Raw genomic sequence first — 25593 nt, forward strand, 5'->3', positions numbered from 1 at the left:
AGTCTCGCAACACCAGACTTCTGCCTTACTATCTTTTGTTCCACACCACCAGTCTGGCCGTCCAGGTCCCTGCTTAAGCCAAAGTGGTGACTTACCTACAATCTTCTTAAAAATTGCCCCCAGACAAACTCCATGGGATGCACACACCCCTTTATACTGTTGTTTTATACTTTGAATTGTCTTAATTTTGTAAAATGCCCAGAGAGCTTTGGCTTTTAGGAAAGCTTTTAAAAGCTTTCCTAAAGCTTTCCTAAAGCTTTTAAAACTTGATTTTGCTCTGACTTTTATACTCCCTGTTTGGAGCATTCTCTTCTCCTCCTTATTGTTTTATTATGATTTTATTAGAATGTAAGCCTATGCGGCAGGGTCTTGCTATTTATTGTTTTACTCTGTACAACACCATGTACATTGATGGTGCTATATAAATAAATAAATAATAATAATAATAATGAAATGCAATAAATAAAATAAATAAATAAATATTTTTTAATGACTGAAACTCAGGAGTTTCAATGTCCCCCATCTTCAACTACAGGACAGATCTATCAAGTCCTATTCTAGACTTCCTCCATCTACAAATTGTACTCTTATTCTGCACTAGGGATGTGCTCCGCTTCTAATCGGACCGGCGAATTAGAAGTGGAGCGGGGGGCTTCGCCTGCCCTTAAGGCGGAGGCGAAGAGGATTGGGGGGCCAGCGGAGTGTGGCGAAGAGGATCGAGGTGAAGGCGGATCCTTCGCCTCGATCCGGAGCTCTGCCGGAAAGGTAAGTGGGGTTTACCAGGCCCTGCCGCTGTCGCTGTCGCCCATGCGGCGACAGTGGCAGGGCCCGGTAACCCCCCCCTCCTCTCCCTTACCTGCCTCCGTCCACGGTCCGTCGGCGTCTTCAATTGAGCCCGTGGTTCAACCAGGAAGTCTGGGCCGCTTGCAGCCCAGACTTCCTGGTTGAACCGTGGGCTCAATTGAAGACGCCGACGGACCGTGGACGGAGGCAGGTAAGGCCCCCCCTCTCCCTTGGTCCCTTACCGGGCTCTGCCGCCGTCGCCGCATGGGCAGCGACGGCAGCAGGACCCAGTAATCCCCCCCGCCCTCCTCTCCCTTACCTGCCTCCGTCCGCGGTCCGTCGGCATCTTCAATTGAACCTGCGGTTCAACCAGGAAGTCCTGGTTGAACCGTGGGGTCAATTGAAGACGCCGACGGACCGCGGACGGAGGCAGGTAAGGCCCCCCTCCCCCTTGGTCCCTTACCAGGCTCTGCCGCCGTCGCCGCACGGGCGGCGATGGCGACAGGGCCCGGTAAACCTCCCACCCTCCTCTCCCGGCCTTACCTGGCGTCACTCCCCTCCACTGCAGAGCTCCGATTCGGAGCCGGAGCTCCGCGGCAAAGAGGAGCGGAGTATGGGTGGCGCGGAGCGGGCCGACCCGAAATTTTCGGATCGGCCCTCGGGGCGGAGCAGAGGGTCCGTGCAGACTCCTATTCTGCACCCTCTTTCCTAGTGTAGGGTTGTGTACGTGTGTTACAATTTGATCTAATTTTGTAACTAGTTCGTGGTCAAAAGCCCAACCACTTTAGTTTTACTTTGCTCTGATCACCCTATGTCAGGCAGGCTCTTTTATTTAGTGCCCCTTTGTTCCCCCTCCCACAGCAAACCATTTCTCTCTTATCAGATGGCTATAGTTCCTGTGAGAGTGTGAGAAGAAAAAAATGGTCCGCAAGGAAGATTGTTGAAGGACGTGAAGAGGGCTCTGCACAATGCCCAGGTAATCAGAGTGATTGTGTAAATCAGATCTAGGTAATCCCCATCCTGCACTCCCCTTTCATCACAGTGACTGTTAGCACTAGCTTCAGTGCATAACCCTTTTGCAAAGCCAAAAAAACATGGACATCTATTAAATTATTAGTTTTAGAGCTAGGAAACATAAATCAGATTAAACATTAGCACATCTGCTAACATTCAAAATGCAAAAGTTATGTAAGTATTAACAGTAACATCAAGAAAAAAAAGCTGCATTTAGTAGAAGTCAGGTTTCATGACATTGTTGGAGGTTTACTCTCAACCCTACAACAGCCAATGGGTTATTTGAGAACTGTTAAACCTTCTAACAAGCCATGTCATCCGGGTTCAGACAACAAGATAAACTGCAGCTGGGTGGTGATTATGAAAATTGCACCCAGTACATACCATGGCTCGTTTTGATCATGTGAACTGGGTCAAAGAGATGCAAAGCCTGCTTGTGAGAATGAAACAGTACCCTGGTTTGCACAATCACCACAGCCACCATTGTCAGCCACAACAACCTACCCTCGCTGGGTTCCAAAATATCACAATAAGCCATGGCAACCAACTGCTGCAGATTGAATATTCAAAAGGGTTACCAGGGTGTGTCACATAACACTATGGCTTAAGTAAGTCATGGTGCATGCAGTAATCGTGCAAACCAGCCAGTGTAAATAATACTCTATTTAGTTGTAAATTAACAGGGCTTAATGGTCAGATTTGGACCATTGTTCAGAAAATACATGAAAAAAAATCAGTGGAAAACATAATTTAAATCAGTGATTTAAGTTAACCTATTTTCTTGCTCATTTAAATCACCTTTATTGAAATCAATCTGCTCTGACTCTGACATGATAAATTGAACAAGGATGAATGAATAAGTTTATTACGGTATAACAACCAGCACTCCAACAAAAAGGATGAAAAAAGATCAATTTGCTATTAAAGCACTAGTTCAGAGTAGCGATTTCATACAATCACTTCTCATTTATTTATTTACTTAGATTTATCCCACATTTGACTAGAGCCCAAAAAGGTGGCTTACAATATATTTTATTTATTTATTTTATTTATTTATTACACTTATATACCGCTCCCATAGCCAGGGCTCTCTGGGCGGTTTACAGAAATTCTAAAATTGAGGTAAAAACAAGTATACAAAATTTAAAACTCTAAAACACAGAACATACACACATAAAGCATTAAAAACCAATTAAAAACTAAACATGTGGGTAATTAGGATGTGCCGCCATATGCCTGGGCAAAGAGGCATATATATAAAATGCAACAGATTCAACAAGAACCACATGCTCAAAAAAACAAAACTGAACCAGCTTTACTTGAGCAGGAGCGAGGATATTATTTCCCACAGGACGTTGATGCCAGCTGATGTCATTTGGCCTTGTGAGGAGGGGCAGTCCAACTGGAGCAAGCTCCGATGTTCTTGTGGCCTGCTCCTGTCTCTCTTGCTCCTTCTTCCTTCCCACACGGTACACTCCGAATTCACACACACTTCTCTCTGAGCCCTTCCTCCAGCACTGATTACTCAAGAGAGGGGCAGAGATTTTTCTCATTTGCACTGAGGTATGGAAATGGTAAAAACAGCAAAAGAGATTTCTCCTATTTCTTCCTTCAAACCCTGATAAAATTGAAGACATTTCTGGGAAAGGTAGGTGGCAAACAGAAGTAGAAGCTGGCTAGCAAAGTAAACCAAGACCTACATATTTTCACTACTTTAAGAACATGACATTCTTAATGCATAACTTAGCATATAAAATTGTACTGTATGATCATAGAATCATAGAATAGCAGAATTGGAAGGGGCCTACAAGGCCATCGAGTCCAACCCCCTGCTCAATGCAGGAATCCACCCTAAAGCATCCCTGACAGATGGTTGTCCAGCTGCCTCTTGAAGGCCTCTAGTGTGGGAGAGCCCAAAACCTCCCTAGGTAACTGATTCCATTGTCGTACTGCTCTAACAGTCAGGAAATTTTTCCTGATGTCCAGCTGGAATCTGGCTTCCTTTAACTTGAGCCCATTATTCCATGTCCTGCACTCTGGGAGGATCGAGAAGAGATCCTGGCCCTCCTCTGTGTGACAACCTTTAAGTACTGGAAGAGTGCTATCATGTCTCCCCTCAATCTTCCCTTCTCCAGGCTAAACATGCCCAGTTCTTTCAGTCTCTCTTCATAGGGCTTTGTTTCCAGACCCCTGATCATCCTGGTTGCCCTCCTCTGAACACGCTCCAGCTTCTCTGCGTCCTTCTTGAATTGTGGAGTCCAGAACTGGACGCAATACTCTAGATGAGGCTTAACCAGGGCCGAATAGAGAGGAACCAGTATCTCACATGATTTGGAAGCTATACTTCTATTAATGCAGCACAAAATAGCATTGGCCTTTCTTGCAACCATATCGCCCTGTTGACTCATATTCAGCTTGTGATCTACAACAATTCCAAGATCCTTCTCGTTTGTAGTATTGCTGAGCCAAGTATCCCCCATCTTGTAACTGTGCATTTGCTTTCTATTTCCTAAATGTAGAACTTGGCATTTATCCCTATTAAATTTCATTCTGTTGTTTTCAGCCCAGCACTGCAGCCTATCAAGATCACTTTGAAGTTTGTTTCCTGTCTTCCAGGGTATTAGCTATCCCACCCAATTTGGTGTCATCTACAAATTTGATAAGCGTTCCCTGCATGTCCTCATCCAAATCATTAATAAAAATGTTGAAGAGCACTGGGCCCAGGACTGAGCCCTGCGGTACCCCACTCGTTGCCTCTCCCCAGTTTAAGAAGGTTCCATTGATAAGTACTCTTTGAGTCCGATTCTGTAGCCAACTGTGAATCCATCTAATAGTTGTTCCATAGAATCCTAAGCACCTTTGTTTTATCAGATTAAAAATATACCTGTATTAAAAATAGAAATGCAAGTTGCTGCACCCTAAGATTCCCAAGTATATCCAAGAAAATACAAGTTGAAAATAGAAACCATCAGCACTGTAATAATTAAAAGAATGTTGTATTATCTGTGCTTACAGACATTATGTAAGCCTTAGCAATATCAGCAAAAACAGAAGAAATGCACTGTGGTGTAGTGGTTAGTACTGGACTGGGCCTCGGGAGATATGGGTTCCACCCTCCTCTTGGCCATGAAGCTCACTGGGTGACTGGGTCAGGCTTTCAGCTTAACCAACCTCACAGGGTTGTTCTGAGATAAAACAGTGAGGAGGATTATGTAAGCCGCATTGGCTTACATGTAATAATAAATATATATTTAGTGAAAAAGGCTCTGAAACAAGCATGTCAATTATGTTAAACTTCTTCCTTCATTAAATACTTATATTTTTAAACATTCATCAACTCATTTCACCTGATATAGGAATGAAGGTTTCTGAGTCAAATAAGATGCAACAAGAAGCATAGTCTCTGTTGGCCTTGCCACCATGATGCAAGAACACAATCTGCCTGGCTGATTTCCAGATTGCATTTGTGGACCCAATATGTGAAGATGTTGCCTATTTCAAACTACTTCCCCAACGTGATGTCATAAGGGTGTTTCTTGGTTAGTAATCCAGTCAAATGCATTAGCAACGGTATTGTCATAAACATACAGACCTTTAAAGCTTCGATCTAAAAGATTTGCATCAGTATGAATTGCCTGTGACAATATTCGAAAACACAACTTCTAGTATTTCACATCATTCTAAAAACAAGGGTTTTGTGTAAACATACTTTAGCATTACGTGCATGAGGCTGCTCCCAGCATCTCCCCCAGTGCAGCCATGTGGTGTAGAACATTTTCCAGGAAAAAGGAAAATCCAAACTTACCATAAATTTCCATTTTCAGAGATCCAGTGGTTACAGCGTGGAACTACTAGAAAATGTTCCAGTGCTTTATTTTTCCATGGAACATTTTGTATTTCATAAGTTCATTAGTAAAAATGAATGTATGCTAATTGCAAATACAGTATTAAGCAAGCTTGGCAATCTCAAAGTCATAATTAATGTATTTCATGTGATTATCCTGAGCAAATATGTGAGAGAATATATATATATCTCAAAGTGAAATGAAATTAATTAGTGACAGTGAAACTGAAGATGCCTCAACAACCCTTAACAGAACATAGTTGAACTCTGTTGAAACAGATGAGTTTGTCAGCATATCATTCCCATTTCTTTGGATTGCTAAAATTAATTAGTGAATCAACAGTTTTCAGTAACTTTGTGTGTTTTCTTCTTAAAAATTTAAACAGTGTTAGGGATGTGCATGCTATTGTCCGTAATCTTTTGCAAGTATTCCAATTAAAAATCTCTGTAATATAAAATGTATATTGCATTGATTGATTACATTTCTAATCAACCATAAAATACAACAACATGATAAAGTGTAATATAAAACATTTTAAAAGAAAACTATATGAAATGTGCTTTAATTTCCCCCCTCAAATATTTCAGGTCAAATATCTGTGGTGTATTGGGATAAAATTCTTTAACATTGGGGCATCTTGTTTTATCTTTGTTGCTTACTAAATACGAGTAACATAAACATGCTAAATTAAATCTCTGTAGGGCATCAGAAAATTTGCCCATGCAACATTTCAGTTTACCCATGAAAGTGATCAATGGAAAAATTTCCAATTCATAATTTTCCAGAAAAAGCACATCACTGGCCACAAGATTAATTTGCTTACATTTTCAACTTACTATAGTTCCTCTCAGTTCACACGAAGCAAGCTGCAGTTAGTTGAAAACAAAGCAGATGCTTCCTCTCTCTTCCTTTCACAAGGGAGGGGAAGGCAGGCTCATGCATGCAACACAAAACTATGATTTAATGCTACATTCACACCAAGCTGAGACTAACAGCCAAAGCAAAATATAGTTAAACTAAACATAGCACAAACTCCTCAACAAGCCTTAACTATTTAAACTACTGAAGAGAGAACCCCTAGTTTCATATCCTAATTAAGATTAGTGTTAGTGTTAATCATGGTTAATTGTGGTGTCAACATAATCCTCAACTCTTAAGCATGATAGCAAGGAAGGTGGAAAAAATTCATGCCTGTAAGAGATGAAGCTGGGAAAGGAGCACATGATCTCATACCCCCCAATCAATCCCTTAACCCCACATTATGTCTACATCAGCCCTTAGTAATGGGGACGCTCTGCAAGTGACAAGGAGAATATGGGGGGGATCTACACTACTGCTTTAAAGCGCTTTATAACAGTTTTGACAACTGTTGGGGCCCAGGACACACTGCATATACAGGTTTCAAAGCGTTTTCAAAGTGCTTTAAAGCGCTTTAAAAGCAGTAGTGTAGATCCCCCCCATGTTGAAGGCAGACAAAGGGTTGCATTTTTCTCACAGAACTGAAGGTGGCATCAAGCATTCCTCTTGGGATGTTTACTTGTTCTACTATGGTCTGTCATATAGAGTATTCAGATTTCTTTAAAACATTTATTTGGTCAGAAGTAACAGTGGAACAAGTCTATACACCATGGATTCTCAAGCTTTCTACCCACAAGGGCCACTTGAGAGAACTGAGAATTACTGAGGCCCACCAGTCACAAAATCCTACTGCAAGGTCAGAGCCAATCACAAAATTGCAGCAGATGGAGGCAGAGTTTGGTATGATTAGCTCAAAATTACTGATATCATTTTCATTTTATATTAATGCCTAATCTTTCTTTCAAAAAAAAATTTTTTTACCACAATTGTTTTATTCTGACAAGGAGTTCCATAGCCAAGTTTTCCTCTCATATTAAGTAAAGATATTGGCTCTGGAGGTTTCATAATTCATCCCTGCCATTTTAGGCAGAATTTGCTGATCTAGAGGCTCTAACTTGAGAAAACATTTTATTTTATATTTACCTTTCCCCATCCCAGCATGCCTCTTAAAGTACTTTTATTCATCCCACTACTTTTTTCTCCTTCACACTCAACTTCTACCCTATCTGCCTCCATATGTCAGTTTCTTTCATTTCTCCCTCATGCTGCTTTTACAGTCACTTCCTTCTATAACAGCTTCCCTCTCCTATCTTCTTCCTCGCTGTTCCCCAGTCTATTATTATTAATACCAAATATTTACTTTTTCTCTAAATTCCTTCAAAGTCCCCTCTGGCCCTTTCCCTCAGAGGAGCCCCCCCCCTCTCCTATCCTCGCCTCCACACACAAAGGCCTCCATCACCCAGCCACTTTAATTCTTGCCTCCTCCCCTTGCACAGGCACACACACACATGCTCAGTGCCACTCCCAATGCCAAGTTGTTCTACTGAGGCAGATAAGAAACCAGTCATCGCAGCCAAAAGACAGCAGTCCTGGCATTTCTCCTTTACCTCTTCCTGTCTATGCGTCCTTATCCCCCTTCCTTGTTCCCATGCATTCTCCTTCTTTCCCTCACACTCAGCTGGTCAATCTTTCAATGAACCTGTTCACATGATCACAGAGGTGGAAATAAGCTGTGCTTAACAAGTCGCCCCAGAACCCTACAACAGCCCACCCTCCCTGGGTTCTCATAACATGGCAAGCTGAATTAGTAATTATGCAAATCCCACAGGGATGATGTGGATGAAATAAGATACTGTGGCTTATTTCCCCTTCTGTGATGGTGTGAACCCAGTCAATATCTTGTCTGTGTTCTCTTTCTTTCCTTTCCCTCTCTTCAACTTTACATGCTACATGGCTACAATCTTTCTCTCTCTAACCAATTGTCATGCATGCCTATGCATTACACATGCAGGAAAGCTGCTGCTTTGATTGGACAGCATCGGTCCAATCAAAAGGTTGTGGTGCAGGTGAATGAGAAGGCACTGGGCAGGCTTCAGGCCTGAGGCCTTGTGATGGTCTTCACTGCTTGAGGAAAAACTAGTATACACAATGGACAGTGATTCCTCCATGCTCTAAAAAGCTTACATTTGTCTCCTGCTATGCAGCCAGATTCAATAGAAGTTTACTCGGAAGAAAGTCCTATATAAGCACACATAAGATTGTAGAACACTAGCTGAAGAAATCCAGGTGTAGGAAGGAGGAGTACATTTTTGAACAGCAAACTACAGAATGCTTCTGGGGGAAAATGCTCTTTTAAAAAAGCAACCCAGACTCAAGAGGTGAGTGAAATCCCAGATGTGTGGAAACAAGTGTTGTTCTCAAAAAGGTCATTTGGGTTTTGTACTCTAGCTGGATCAAAAGTAAAACAGATTACTTAGCATGTGGGTATGTATTCAGCTTGAAAAAATGCAAGCCCAAACATCCTTTGGGGCTTAACTATAACTATAGAATGACTTAGCAATCTTTCCCTCCATCTATTTGTTGCCCTGATTATGAATTACTTTCCCTAAAAAGTGCAGGAATTTTGTCCAAGTTACACTCAACTTCATTTTGAAGCAACTTCTTTTCTTTCCCCAACAGTACCTGGCTGTTTAGATCATACATATACACTCAAATTTGTCAAGCATTAACATGTTTCTTCTAACATTTAACCATGAACAATGGCATAATGAAAGACTGCTACTGGGACATATCAAAAGCTGCAAACTGTAACTGAATGCCCTGCAGTTCTTATACTGCCATGTTTCTTTTTGTTCCTATGATCTCAAATCGCTGTTTCATAGAAACACAGAAACATAGAGGATTGGAGGTATGGTATTTTCTTCAAGGAATGCTTTGTCTTTAAAAACAAACTTTCATTTCAAACAGATGCCCCAAATATAACAGATGCCCCAAATATAACATATTCCAAATATAACTTAGAACCAAAAGTTATCATCAGAAAAATGCATAACTAAATATAAGAAGTTATATTTAAGACTCTGTGATAATACAATGGCTGTGTTCAGATAACACAATAGCCAATGCTGAGTTAAAAGTCAATTCCATGCTTGATTATCGAGGGTGTACTCCCCACACGATATGATTATAGTCAACCGTGGTGTGGATTAAGGCCAGCATTGAGTTCACTATTAGTCCACTGTGTTTGATTGACACATCCCTCCTCTTCCCCCGCCCCCAGTCCTCCTGCTGGAATCACATCAGCCGTTGTGAGTTTTGCCAGCTGGACTAGAGCGGCAGCCTCCACTTTGATCACTCTTACCACGGGACTCTATAGTTGCCGAAAATAACCAACTGTGTGCGACAAAATAGTCAACAGTGCCCGATATACAACATTATAACCAACGGTTGTTCAAATAATTAAGTTTGTACAGCATTGGTTATTTTGGATGTATCAATGCTGTGGGAAGCCCCCCAAGAAATTTCACTAATCTCATTAGAAAAAAAAGTCTTCTTTCAAAAATGTCTACTAATGGTAAATATAGACAGGGCCATCCAAATTCACCTCAAACTTCTCTTTAAGCAAAAAAGAAATATTAGGCAACTCATACAAATATGTATGAAGTTTGTATATTCAGATCCTTATTCTGCATTCATATCTACAACACATCAATATTGTTGCTACTAAGGTGTGTGTGGCATCACTAACCTCGGTAACACTATCCACAACTTCTCTTTCGCTGCTACCACCCTCTTCTTTATTTTTAAAATGAATGAGGGAAATTTAAACCTTCTTTTTATTTATTTTTATGTGTGAGTGTAGAATCAATCTGTGGCAACAACTAAGACTGAGAAAGCTTGGTTAAAATAACAAAACAAAATTGGAAACTTTATTTATGAAGAAAAAGATATTTAAATACAACTTATGTTTAAGGTTGTTAAAATAAATATATCTCCCTCCATCTCCCAGGGAAAACTAACCTCTCCCCAAAACTATAGCCCCAATTTCCTAATCCTTGTTGTTATTCGTTCAGTTGCTTCCGACTCTTCGTGACTTCATGGACCAGCCCACGCCAGAGCTTTCTTTTGGCTGTTGCCACCCCTAGCTCCCCCAAGGTCAAGTCTGTCCTGGATGGATGGATGGATGGATGATATTCCTAATCCTACCCTGATGAAAGCTCGTCCTTCTTCTTCCCACTTTCTCTACTCCCTCTCCTTTATCATCTCTCTTACTCTCCATTCCAAATGAAACAAACAATCAGATGACAACATTCAAACATCTCAACATTCTAACTCCCCCTCCTCCTACTTACCATTGCTTGTTTGTAATAAAAAGAATTGGCCAAATCAAATCAAACCCTGAACCATTCAAAATTATACATATAAACAACAAAATAAAATGCCATTTTGTCACAGTGTGCTTGGACTGTAATTAATTTTCTGCATAATTTGTGTTGAAGCATTCCAATGATATGGTATTAACCTGTGCTGCTCATCCAGTAATAAAACGCTTTACACAGTCTTGTATATAGATATATGCAATACACTGCTATGAAATTCAATAGCACTACTCCTCTGAAAAGAAAATATTAATTTGAACTGCAAAAACTGAGTTTGGATATTATTATTATTCTCTTTCTCACTTATGGCGCTTTTTCTAGATGAACATGACGGGCTTTGCCAAGTCATGCTGTCTTTTACAGATTCAGGAATTTCCTGACAATTGAGCATGTTTTAATTATGACTGCTTTCTGGATGTTGGTGTGGATATATTTTGGTAGGCCCAGTTTCTGAAGGTCTTCTGCATAGTTTTTTTGATGTTATGCCGGTGACTGATGTGACTAATGGAATAATTGTGAACTTTTCCTCTTGCCATAGCTCTTTGACTTCCATGGCCAGTGGTGCTGGTGGTGCTGCTGTTGTTGTTGTTGTTGTTGTTGTTGTTGTTGTTGTTATTATTATTATTATTATTATTATTATGCTTGCACAGGATGTTGGCTTAGAATACAGAATGCTGGAATCACTGCATCATTAATACAAGAGACATTTCTTGGAATTAAATATTGAGTTCTGAAGTGTGCATAAGGAGCTTAACAATTCCTTGAGTCTTCTCTCAAGCCTCTTTTACTTTTCAGCTAAACCACTCAAGAAGACAGAAAACTATACATAGAACATGAAATGTACTGAAATGCTGTCAAATCTCAAATGCATGACATAAGGTATTTTTAAAACTTATTTTCGATCCTTAGAATTTTTGTGTCTTATCTTTCATTTTAGGTAGCCAAGAGTAAATTTTCTAATCAAAGTATGCTTTAGGGTTGTTGTTTTTAACAACTTTTCTTACATAAGTTAAAGCAGCATATATTATAAAACAATTCCTCCAAAGTAACAGCAGTAATAACTAGATCCTAGAGAAGATTAAAGACAGACAAAAACAGCAGCAGCAAATATACAAAATCAGGATTACCACCCAAAACATCCTGGAATAATTGGGAAGGGCATCCCAAAACACAACTGAAAACACACTTCACTTGTGGCTACCCACTGAGCTTCAGGCAGCAGGGGAACACAGAGCAAGGCCTCACAGAATGGAGTGTACATGAGAGAATATAAATGGGAATGCTGGTCTTAAGGTATCCAAGGTCAAGGATCATTTAGGGCTTTAAAAGGTAAGAACTCGCATATGGGCCCAGAAATAAATAAGAAACACAAGGGAGATGGTGTAATATCAGTTAAATGCTCTGTTCTGTCAGCTTCTGTCAACACCCTTTTCAAAGGCAGTCCCTCACAGATTGCAACACAACAGTTTTTGCTCTAAATTCACTGTATTCAAATAGAGCTTCATTGATTCAAGTGAATATACTTATGTTTACACTTTGAACTCGCAAACTATGTTTTGTTAATACAGCTTTAAAATATGTTTGTGATAGAATATTTTCTCATTAAATTCTATGTTGTAAAGTAATGATGCAACTGTAAAATATTTTCTCATTTAATTATATGGTGTGAAGTTTTGATGCAATTGCAGAATATTTTCTCATTAAATACTATTGATTCAATTGTACTATTTCATATATACAGTTCATCTCAGTATCTTCCTCATAATCTTCAACTCTCCATGATTAATCTAAAGTATACCAACCATTTGCTCCAAAGCATGGAGGATATTTATCACTATTTTCTGGCTTTAATACTAGTGTGGTAAATACGGAAGGATTTTATCACTATCTGACAAGACTTGTTCAGGAAGGGAGTCTGAATGGGGTGGGGGATAGTGGTGATGACAAGAGTTGAAGTCCTAGGACTTCTTGACAAATTAAAAACAAAACAAATTGCTGGGTATAGATGGCAAACACCTGAGAGTTCTTTAGAGAATTGGAATATGAAGTTGCTGATCTTCTAAAATAAATCCAGATTTAGTCCCTAAGATTGGCTGTTGTGCCATTGGACTGAAAAGCAGTCAACATAACACCAATTTTAAAAAGAAACAGGAAAAAATGGCCTCAAAATTCCCAGAAATTTTACATCTCTAGATGCTCCAAGATGTACTCAGCTTCCCAAAATGTAACTAGAGCCACCATATCATAATATGGAAATTCTTGACATTTTTGCATTTTGTTCAGCAGGGTCCTGAATTTCTAGGCTTCTTCTGGTTAGATTTCATTTCATTCATTACATTTCTACATCGCTCACTAGCCAAAGCTGTCTGGGCATTTATAAAGATTAAAAAACTTCAAATACAGTATTAGGTAGAATATACAAACGTATAAAAACAGTATAAAAACAGCTACAAACATATAAAAACAGCAGACACACACTTATCCAAACAATATCCTATGACTTGATTAAAAACCTACCATATGCTGCCAAATGCATGAGAGTAGAAGGAAGATCTTAACGTAACGCCAAAAAGAAAACTGGGCGGCCTCCCTCACCCTTGCTGCCACCTCTGAGCCTCCCTTGGAGAGGAGGACCTTAGACAATGAGCTGGCCTTTAGCTCTCCTTGCTTCTTCTGCCATCTAGAATGATTCAGTGGTTTCAGAGAGTACTTTCTGAAATTCCCTCTGGTCAGACATAAACTAGGAACCTAAAATGTATTGTGTATATCTTAGTTTGCTCATAAAAGTATCATGCTTGATATATCATACTTAAAAGCAGAATTTATTTGGACAATAATTACAAATTTACTGAGTTTGCTTTTAAATGTTTTTAATTTTAATTATAGTTTTATAAGCAAACAAAATTATACATAATTTTATGTACTTAAAGTAATGAAGGAAGCAATCCTATGGCTAACAGAGTTTGAGGTGCCATGGGATACTTCAAACTTTCAGTTCAGAGATGGGAGGCAGTGCGCCGACCTTAGAGGAGGGAATCAGAGCTCCACTCCTCCCTTCCCCCTCACAGCCAACATGGAAAGAACCGCACAGGCTGCTCTCCGAGGTCATGAAACTGATCCAAAAGAGGGAGAAAAGGGAGTATTTCAGTGAGCAGGGAGGGGAGGAGACTGAAGAGGCCAGGATACAAGTTGCCCTAGGGGCTCTCCAGCCACCTTCCATCCCCTCTTGAAACACCATCAGCACATGGGCAAAAAAGCCTGTCTAGTGAAAAATGCAGGGCAGGAGAATGGGGAGGTGAAGATTACCTCCACTCCTCCTCCTGCTCTGCAGAGGATGACCATCAGCCTCCAGGTCTGGAGGCTTACAATCAACGTAATAGGACTGTACCCAAAGTGATTTTAGTTCTGTAAAGTGCACAAAAGTTAAATATTACATATTTTTCCATTTCTCCAAAGTTTCCCCCCCCCAGAAAATGATTTCATAAAACTTTATGAATCTAAAAATAGTCGTCAAAGGAGGACAGATTAGTATGTACTCCCTCAATTGACTGTGCCATTTGGGAATCTTCTTGAAAGTTTCTTTTGTTCTTGAAAAATAAGGTGGCAGAAGTAGCAAGAAATATTTTTATCAGTTACAACTGTTGAGCTTTCTGATTACCTCTCCTCAATGATCAAGATCTGGCCACATTTATTCATGCATGGGCAAACTCTAGACTATATTGTTTTAATGAATTCTACATGAGCTACTCCTGAAGAGGCTTTAGAAGCTGCAATTGGCACAAATTTGTGTCAATTGTGACTGCATCTAATTGTAGGAAGCATATTTCACTGATCTTGGCTTAACTGCTCTGGCTGCCTTGACTTCCAGGCTTAATTCAAGGTTCTGTTTATCATCTTTAGGGTGCAATCCTATGCATGTTTAGACAGAAAAAAAGTCCTACAACTCCCAGCATTCTCCAGCCAGTCAACATACATAGGATTGCACCCTTAAAGTCCTAAATGGCTTGGACGCTGTATTAGTTCCCCCATGTGTTGAGACTGCACTTGTTAAAGAGCATCCCCAGCAAACTATAGGTAAAGTGCAATTAGCTATGGCATGGAGCAGAATCTCCTCCATGATGCCACATTTTTAATTAAGATATTCCACACCTTGTGTTTTACTGCATCTATTTCCCTTCTAGAGACAGATAATAGCAGCCTCGTACTGGATTTAATCAACTGTGATGCTTTAAGAACTGCTTCTTTGAGATCTGTAGCTTTAAGAACGTCTTTGCAACTGACCATTCCCATCTCCAGTAATCTTGGTGGCGGAACTCTCACCAAGTATATTGTCAAAACACCTGCTGGAAGATCCAGTTCGCCTCGCGATCTCTCCCACAGACAGAGAATAGCAGCCTCGCTGCAGGGTGGCGGGGTGCCACCAGCAGGCTGCCCTAGCAGGGGTGTCCCCGAAGGGGGCAACAGCAAATGGGGTGCACCCCTTTGGTTTGCCCCTTCGGGATGCCACGAGGGCAAGGGCGTCTCCCATTTTTGTCTCCTTCATCTGCTCTTTTCCTCCATTTGTTTGTTTGTCCCTGTGTTAGGGCTGCTGCTTCTGCTCAGGGTGAAAGCCTGCCATGGTTTTAAGTGGGTTACCCTCTGGGTGCGAGATAGAGGGGAGGAATTCATGTGTGATTCCATGTGAGAGATGGAGTGTGTATGAATCTAGCTGCAATAGCTCTGAAATACTGGGAGATACTTTACTTTTATATTGCTGGTGGATTAGCTAGCCTGATGTCCTTTTTGTGACCAGTGGCTGGATATTACCCCAAACTATCATCTGTGATTGTGCTAGTTTGATGTGTATGATTGATTGGTTGAACAGAATATGTATGTAATTACTGTCTAGTTAGCTCTACAACTTCACCTTAGTGTGAGTAAGGTTGTGTTGGATTAACCAATTTATCGGATTAGCCAAATTATCACTTTTACAAGACCAGTATGTACTAATTAGGAATGAAAATGCTTCACTGTTTGTCAAAATTTTTGTGAACCGCCCAGAGAGCTCCGGCTATTGGGCGGTATAGAAATGTAAAAAACAAAAATAAAAAAATGAGCTAATTAATTGTTAAATTTCACTGTTAATTGTGTATTCTTATATTTTGTAAATTTGCTATTGTGAGTATTGCTTTATTTGGGATATTGTAGATCATAATGTATAAAGGAAAGGAGGCGACAATAAGAGTTGTGCAGGACAGAGGGAGACATGGTGATGACAGGGTGCCATTACAGGGGAAGGAGAGAAAGATATTTAACTCCTATCTTACCTTCTGGTTGACCTGTGACCTTGGAGGTCAAGGGGAACTTGGAGAATGAACCTAGCACCCACAGAACCTCTTCTTGCTCCTATGCAATGCCAGCTCGGTTAAAAACAAAATAAATATCATCTATGATCTTCTTACAGATGAGGAGGCCGACTTGGCATGCCTCACCTGGTTGGGAAATGACAGTGGTCCAACATGGGCCCAGGCCTTACCAGCTTGGTACTGTGTTAGCTAGCAGGTGAGGGAAAGTGGACAGGGAGCAGAGTAGCTGTGGTCTACAAAAGCAATCTTAATCTGACCAGACTTCTGGTCTGAAAATTGAGTCACATCGAGTGTGTGTACCTGAGTCTGAAGACCAGGAATAGACTGGGGATTCTGTTAGTGTACCAGCCACACCGCTGCCTATCAGACTCCCTGGCCGAGCTCATGGAACTGGTCTCGGAGTTGGAGTTGCCCAGGCTTTTGGTCCTGGGCGACTTCAACATCCCATTTAAAACCCAGTTTGTAAGTGCAGCACAGGAATTGATGCCATCCATGACAAACATGGGCCTATCCCAACTGGTCTCTGGACCCACATATTCAGCAGGTCACACCGTCGATGCTGTTTTCAGTTCCGAACAGCTGGATCTGTGGGCGGAGAGGATACATACCTCTGCACTGTCAGAGACAGACCATTTTCTGGTCAGGGTTAGTATCATGGCTACTATCCACCCTTGCAGGGGTGACGGACCTATTAAGATGGTCCGCCCTCGAAGGCTGATGGATTCTTTTGAATTCCAGATAGTCTTAGAGGGTTCTATGGCTGGTATCGTCAATGATCCTGTTGAAGCCCTGGTCAATAGATGGAATCAAGACCTAACTAGGGCTATCAACACGATCACTCGCAAACATCCTCTCCAACCCGCTTCTAATCAGGCATCTTGGTATACAGAAGATCTCAGGGAGCTAAAGCAGGAAGGACAATAACTAGAGCGCCGATGGTGGAAAACTCGACTTATATCGACTAGACATGACATAGAGAACATCTTCGTTCCTATGGGTTGGCAATACATGCAGCGAAGAAAGCTTTCTTCTCTGAACGCATTGTATCTGCAAATTCACGTCCAGCGGAACTGTTCAGACAGGTAGGTCACCGGTACATCTAGGGGTGACCATTTTACTGTAACATTAGAATCATTCCACTGGCTGCCAATTAGTTTCCAGGCGAAGTACAAAGTGTTGGTCATTACCTTTAAAGCCCTACATGGTTTGGGTCCAGGTTACCTGCAGGATCACCTTCTCCCATACAATCCACCCTGCACACTTAGGTCTGACAACTGTTACCCAGAGGATTTATGTTCTGTCGCCCCCAGACTGTGGAATAGCCTGCCGGAGGAGATTCGTCAACTTAACTTTCTCTCTGAGTTTAAGACAGCTTTAAAGACTAGCCTTTTCTGGCAGGCCTATCCAGATGAATTTGAAACCCAAAATTTTTTAAAGATGTGTTGGTTGTTATTTTGTATTGGTTTTATATGCTCTTTTAATTAATTTTATGTATTTGATTTATATTGCATTTTTGTACTAATGTTGTTCCCTGCCTCGATCCAAAAGGAGAAATCATTATCATTATTATTAGTCAAGTTTTACAACTATAGTTCCATTTATTCCTTTCTAAAAAGATTCCTGATAGACCTGCCAACTGTCACTGCAGAGGCCATCAGTGGGGGAGAAAGCAGCAGCCAGGTACCTACCCATCATGCCTGGGTCCAGCTCCAGCTGAGAGCCCCCTCCCAACTGTCACTGCTGAACTTTGCAGCTAAGAATCTAGTGCATGAATTTGCTTTTCGTTTCCCCCCCTCCCAGTCCCCTTTCCTTTGGTGTCATTTTTTTTTAGATTGTAAGCCTGTAGGCAGGGACTGTCTTAAGAACTATTTTTGTAAGTCACCTTGAGAGCCTTTTTGGCTAAAGGGTGGGGTAAAAAAGCTAAAATAAATATAAATAAATAAACTGGGATATTTTCCTTCAAAAAATACAGGATGTTCCAAAAACCACCCTATCAACTGCCAGAGTGATTGTATCCATTATATTTTGGTTGGAAAGGTGGAAATGTCCAAAAAAAGAGGTCTTCTTTTTTGTATATTTCCACCGTTATCACAGATGTGGAAAGAGAGATGCCTCCTGGGCTTGATTCAAGTCACTTAACTATCAAGATGGGAAAATAGATTGCAGCTGAGACAGAGGAACCCCCCTGGAAAGCAGACTGTAACATTAGTAATTCTCATGCAATTCCTTTTATGCCCATAGTAGCAGAAGTATCCTTTGACCAGCAAGTACAACCACAGTAATTAAAGGGTGAACCTGGGGAAGGATATCGATGCCGACATGTATACAGACTTCTGGTATACGCTCATCCCAGATCTCCACTGTCATGCCAATAGATCTGCTATTTGAGCAAACATTACACCAACTATTTCAGGATGACAGGATCAAATCCTTAAAGGCGTAACTTCAGCAGAGTAAGTCATCTTTTGCCATTCTGACTTGTACTTGCCTCCATTTAAGATGAACTGTAGCAGATCCATGATACTGAAGCAGTTTACTAAAGCAAGAGGACAAAAGGATCAGATATTTTGGAAAGTATTTTTGAAATTGATAATTTGCTTTCAATTATTTTATATTTATTTTAAACTGAGCAAGCCTATATGCATTCTCAGCTTATCAACATATTCCACAGAATTCAGTTGGTGGGACAAGAACACACACATATTTCAGAAGTCTACAATGTTGACCTTTTCCTGACCCAATTTTGTGTGATGTTCTTTCTGCTATATGGGAAGACAAAGCTTAACACTGCATGCATTTTTTCCCAGGTATGCTTTTGGTTGGCTATACAAGAGCTCTTAAGGCTCTCTTACCCTCCAATATTTCTCTTTTGAAAATGATGGTGGTACTTTACTGAAAGGCCCTCTTTTTAAAACTTGTCATGGCAGGGGTGTGGGGATTTTATCTGCTTCAACCACTTAGTACAAATATCTGCTTCAATCTTTCATTCTATTTCCTTCAGCAAAGCAAGATGTAGCAACTTCGCATAAAGTCAGCATAAAAGCTGAATAATCAACAATCTGGCTTGCTACTTGGAAAAAGAGGAGGAAACTATAATCAATAAAGCCAATGAATTCCATCACCTCCTTTCCCCACTTACGAATTCATTCCATTTGTTATGACATGAAAATGAGGAATTCACATCTCTCTGATATCTTGTTGGCAGGAATAAACAACTGTGAAAAAGTTACTGATTTTTTTTCAAAACCTTACTGAGAAAAAGAATGCTAATTCAATAAATGAAGAAATTGCTTTAGTAACTCCACATAACAAAAGCAGGATGATCCCTATAGGCCTAGTTCTTTTACTGTGGAGTAATAAGAGGTTTGTTTGTTTTTTAATACTCTCACATGTAGCTTCCCCTCAGAATTAACATTTTTGCTTATTCCTCTCAGTTAATTGTTTTGAAAATTCTCCAACATCTGAATACATACTAGATACTTGTACGCCCAATTCACTTCAAAAGAACATACTTCCCAGTAATTGTGTTTAGGACTGTAGCATCAAAGAAAATATTTTTGTAATACATTTTGACAACCTTTAGTGGCGTGCTTCCTCTGCTCAATACAATGACCTTAGAAAAATGAAGACTGAATACTGGTTTACATAACTGAAACCACAGACCACTGCAAATATACCTCATCTATTAAAACATTTCCTTTACCAATGTACTGTAATCTCCAGGACTAATGTTTCAGAATTATATATACATTTAAAATTCCCAGAAGTGGGAAAACCTGTGTGGGGCAGTATGAAAACTGCAATAAGTGTTTGCCCAGAATAGCACTGAATTGTAATATACCTACTGCCTCCTCAGCTGGATCCTGGACAAGGTGACAGGGAAGATCAATTCTTATAATTCTCTTGCTGTACACGGACTGACAATCTGGTTTTCAGGTCCAGGCAAGGTGGGGATGGGGAGAGATAGCAGTAATTACTACCTCCATGTGAGGTTGCATGTGAGATCTGACTTCCTTATGCTTACCAGAAGAAAGCTTGAAGTATGACACGAAGGTGGTCAGTTCTAGAGCCACGACTGGGCACTACCATGTCAGGATTGTATACACACCTTTCTGACTTACTTCCTTAAAGGGCCAGCAACTCTTTAAGCAAATCTGCTTGCACAGCTGGACATAGAGGCTCCCATCTTAGTGCTTTCTGAAGACATGTGAACAGCTGATAACAGTGTTTCACTGACTACATGCGTCACTTGGGAAATTTTAGATGAGAATACTTTTATGCAGAGGCAAGTACCACCCATCTCAGCAAACTGGCAAATTGTAACCCCTAATGAATGCCACTCCTCAAAAAAACCCAAAAAAACAACAACATCTGCCAACTATTTAGTAGCACTAAAGGTATTAATATAAAAGACAACTTTTAACAAACAATTATAACTAATATTTCACAATGTCATTTAATGTTCGCCAAAGCAAGAACATAATTAGTACAATTTTACTGTGTGTGAAATAATATAGTTCTACTTCAGCTAGATGAGAAAACATATTTTGCCTTCAACAATTTCCACAAAACCTTTGAAAAATAAAGCAAAGTATATATATCAACTGGAGACTATAAAACACAAAACTAAAGATGCAACTTAATGTAAGAAACCATGTAGAAACCATGTGATAGAAAAATCAAATTCTTTAGCTCCTTCTTGATGGATCCCTTGCCTAAATGGCTTTCCATTAATGACAAACACAAATCTAAACATCTCATATTCTTAATAGTCCAGTCCAGTCCAGATCACATACATTTTGCAGACATTAAAAACCGTATATGCATATTCCCTGATTCAGAAGTAACATGCAACTGCTAACATTCAGAAGGAAGAAACAAATTGGGCTAAAGAGATCAGTGCTACCATGAAATAACCAGTTTCACTGCATCATTTTGCATAATCGTCCCTGCTTACTTTCAGCATCATCTTCCAACCTCCTCATCTGTCCTTTTACCAGGTTTCCCCACTTGAAAGAGATTTTTCTCTGCAGCTTGCCCATGTTGTTAATTACCTACTGTTTCACCTCAGCCAAAGACACATCAAGCTTCATTCATTCTGTATAACCATTTGCTCTGTATAACCATAACGTCAAACAATCCTGCTACTGTTGCCACTACTGCCATCATTAAAGCAACATGAAATAACAGGACACCAAAGAGAGAACATCCAACCTCATTTAACACCCAAACCCTTGAAATTCATCCATGTAAAAAGGGTGCAAGCACTGTGTAGTTATAATCCAAGTGCATACACACTACAGTTATGAAGAAAGCAGGGTAGTGTCAATTGGCTCCCTCATGCATACACACACATAAAGCAGAAATAAGTGATTATTTACCTCTTCTAGTAGCGTGACTGTATTCCTGCAGTTCTGTAACCGGGTAGTAAAGCTGGATGTGGTTGGAGAGTTATAATCCTCCGTGGTCTCAGTAATAAACTCCGACACAGTGATCTGGTCCGGCATGATCCTGTCCAGCAGAGATAGATGATCACGGAGAAGGAAGAAGAGACAAGGAAAGAGGGAGCATTAAATACAAAGCAGGGCTTCAACAAGCTTTAGCTGAGGGAGGAGTGGCAGTAGATTTTTCTTTCTTTCTGCACCGTGTTTGTCACCCTGTTGAAAACAGAGGAGAAGGGAGATGCCCTTCAGATCATAGCCTGCTCCATCTGAAGATGGGAGGAGGGAGATATCTTTACTGGGCTGCCTCTGCCCCCACCAACACTAGACTTCCTGCTCTGCTTTCAGGGGAAGAAGTATGCAAGTGCTGGATGTCTCTCCACTTCAGTGCTTTACTAAGTATGATCATTATGAGGGGGAACGCTCTCACAGAGCCCCTCCTGGATCCTCTTCCTAAATTAAAGAAGGCATTCTCTTCTTCCATGCCCGTGTACCCTAGAGTCCATTCAATGTTCCCTAATTAAGTTATCCAACTGACAGCGAGCGCTTCCAGACAAGGCTTTTATCATACACTCGTCCTGCCTCATTCACGGAATTTTACATGAAGGTCCAGACGACACCTTCAACTTGTAACCCTGCCATGTTTTCCCATCACTTCCTCTTTTTTTCTTTCCAAAAGCATCCCTTGAGGAAGAAAACACAGAATAGTTGCAGAATGCCTTTTGGCGGGTAGTACGAGACTTTTCTGTCTGGAAGCACCCTCTTTCTCAGATAACCCCTGGGGGCTATCTTCCTTATCTGGGATGCTGAGGGTGGTCTGCAACTCAGATTGCCTCCAAACTAATTCTCAAGTGGGTGGGTGGGAGGTCTCGATCTGCTTGGTTATGCCCATTAACTCCTTTGGCCATTCCCCGAAATGCCCCCCTTTTAAAAAAAAATCAGAGGGAGTGTCTTCTAGTACCTCAGGTCCTTCCCCTTTTGAACTGCAGAATCCCTCCCATCTCTTCCACCCCCTCCCCGTTTTTCCTTCTAAAAACAATAACAACAAAAATCTAAACAGATCTTTCTGAGTCGAAAAGGGGCGTCGACAGGGTGCCCCCACCCCCCACTCAAGGAAAGGGAAGGATGCCTCCCTAAGCTCCTAACTGCACTTTCCTAGCCCCTTCTTATGGAGAGATGGAAAGAGAGAGGGGGGGTGTCCTCTCTTTCACAAGCACACACCCCATCCTCTTGACATCTCTCTCAAAGAAGAGCTAAGGGGGAAAGGGAGTCCCTCATCCCCCCCAAGTCTTATCCCCCCAGCCCCAAAAGCTAGAAACTGGGGAGAGGAGCGTCTTGAAGAAAAACCTCCCCCCCCCCGCACTTCAAGCTTCTCAAGAGGGGTGCTGCCTGAGGGGAATTTCTCTCACTCTCTCTCTCCGCACCCCCCTTCCCCGCCAAAGAGGGAGGGAGAGCGCCTTCCCTCTTTTCTCCTCAGAGGACTACTAACTTGCGCAGGCGGCCCCCCCTCAGCTGAGCCCCCCAAACCGGAGTTGTGAGGGGGAGGGGAGTGAGGGAGGAATGGAGGAGGAGAGGACGAGGACGGCGTCAGCGGCGGCAATTCCAGGTCCCGGGGAAGCGAGAGCCCCTCTGCCAGCCCGTGACGCGCGTTCTTCCCCGCTCGGCTCGTTCCCTCAGCCGCTCGGCTCGCTCCCGCGCAAGCTCCTGCAGCCGCCTCCGCCTCCAAGACGTAGAGCGAGTGAGCGGGGAGGAGGGAGGGAGAGAGGGCGCGCGCGCACGCGGAGGGGGGAGGGAAAGAGAGAGAGAGAGAGGAGGGAAGGAGAGCGCGCACGCGCGCCAGCTCCCTCTCGCGCTTGACAGTTTTCCTTGTGTTGTGCGAGAGAGAGAGAGACACGCGCTCGCTCGCTCGAGGAACCAACTCACCACTCCCCCCCTCCTCTTTTCCTCCTCCTTACCCGCCTTCCTTCACCGGAGGCGGCGGTTGCTACGGTCACGTGAGGAAAACAAGGAAGTAGCAGTGCGCACGCGCCTGGCCGTCCACACGCCCTCGCGCGCCCGCTTCCTTCGTTTCTCTCCTTCTCTCTCTCTCTCCCCTTTCCCCGCCCTTCGTGGTGGAACTCCGGATGGGCGCGCGCGCTGCAGTCATTGCGAGGATTCCAATGCGCGCGCCCGCGCCGCCACCACCACCACCACCAGCCCTATAGGAAAGAGGTATGCCTGCACCAGACACGTGTTAGCCCCGTTCACGCGTTACATTATCCCCGCGCGCGAACCAAAACCAACATTACTTCTGCTCAGAGTAGTTACTATGGAGTGAATGGGGTTTAAGTTAGCCATGGGTAACTTAAGTTTCATTCGCTTCAACGGATGTACTCTGAAGTAAATAAGAGGAGCGCTGGATTTAACTTTTTTAAATGCACCCGGGTATAATTTGTGGGTTGTGGGGAGGGATGGAGGCAGAGTTCAAAATTCGGGTTGTGAGCAAACTCACCGCCCCCGCCCCCAACCCTGTATATTTGGGTCTCTCTCAAAGAAAAGTTGAAATGCCTCCAAATGTTCACAGCCTGCACAGAGAACCAGCTGGCCGGTTTTGCTCACCTGTAGTAACAAATTGTGTTGAATCTGCATGGAGGGGAAAGCAGGATCAGGCCCGCTGTCCATTGCTCCTTCCCCCTACATGCATTCAGCATAATGTCAGAACATACCATCATAAGTGCTTTACATGAGATCGGGAACCCTGGAAATAGTCACTTGCATGTGTGAATGGAACATCACAGATATAATGCCATGCACAACTTTCGTATGGCCTAAAATACAGTACCATTCAAGGAAGTCAGTTCACATGTTCAGCGGTGAGTAATCAAGTGATGCACATGCCATGTGGGTAGACCTACCTGTATGATACACGTTTGTCTCATACACATTTTACATTTTTAGGTGTACACTTTAAAAAAAATCATAGTCAAATGTGTAACGAACATAATGTGTGAAGCAGCACATTGAAAGTTGTGAGGAATCAAGATGTCTTCCCTAACTACCATAATGGGACTTACTTCTGAGTAAACCTGTCTGGCCTTTACAGATGTGCCAGACTACCCATAATCCCTCAGCCAGCATGTCTGTTGACTGGCTGGAGATGAAATGGGTAGTAGTAGTCCAACAGATCTTGAGGCCATCAATTTGTAAGGTGTAAAGGATTACACTGGGGCAGAGATATGGCGGGGTGAGAATCCACGGCGGAGCTAACACAACTTCCTAATTGTGGTAGTTCATGACGACTGAACTAGTTACAGAAATCTCTCTTTCATACACACACATATATGCATCCATGCTCAAAGTACAGCACTTTGTGAACAGCAATACTACAGCTCTACAGCATTTTGTGAAAATTATTCACTTAGGGTGAGATCTTTTTAGACAGAAAAAAGGCCTACAACTCCCAGCATTCCTAGCTGGGGAATGCTGGACATTGTAGGATTTTTTTCTGTCTAAACATGCCTAGGATGGCACCCTTACTAATTCCTTCTTTCCCCTGCCCTCTTATTATTTAGCTCTCTGGAATCTGTGCAGTCCCCGTCTCCCATGCAAGAACTCCACATATCTCCCCTACTTCTTCTTTTTTTAATAAAAGAAAAGGGGGTGGCCAAGGTTTCGCCCCCTACATCAAAGCAACTCCCTCCTAATGCATTAGATAGGGACAGGAGAGTAGGTCACTTGTACTGGATCACAGATAGCATCAGTACTCAGCTAAGAACAAAAGACTTTCCCCACTACCACCCACCCCTGTTGCCATGAAAGGCCCTTTGAGCATTGTGGAAATGTCATTGGTTTGGTTACATTTGGCTGGGGAAAGAGGCAACAGATATCTTTCCATTGGTGCCAAGGGAAGGTGGAGGAGGGAATGACCTTGCTTTTTATTGTGAAGGAA

The 25593-nt window shown here is 41.9% G+C and overlaps 1 protein-coding gene across 2 annotated transcripts in view; it reads right to left on the reverse strand.

Moving 5' to 3' along the window:
- Window positions 1-25593, reverse strand: part of ASAP1 (ArfGAP with SH3 domain, ankyrin repeat and PH domain 1) — a 156040-nt gene that overhangs the window by 100484 nt on the left and 29963 nt on the right. For both annotated transcript variants that reach the window (XM_063131140.1, XM_063131139.1), the window contains exon 2: window positions 21606-21735. In XM_063131140.1, coding sequence (XP_062987210.1) covers window positions 21606-21735 — 130 coding nt within the window. The remainder of the gene's footprint in view (window positions 1-21605; window positions 21736-25593) is intronic.

Source organism: Elgaria multicarinata, chromosome 7 (genome assembly GCF_023053635.1).
Source record: "Elgaria multicarinata webbii isolate HBS135686 ecotype San Diego chromosome 7, rElgMul1.1.pri, whole genome shotgun sequence".
NCBI lineage: Eukaryota > Metazoa > Chordata > Lepidosauria > Squamata > Anguidae > Elgaria > Elgaria multicarinata.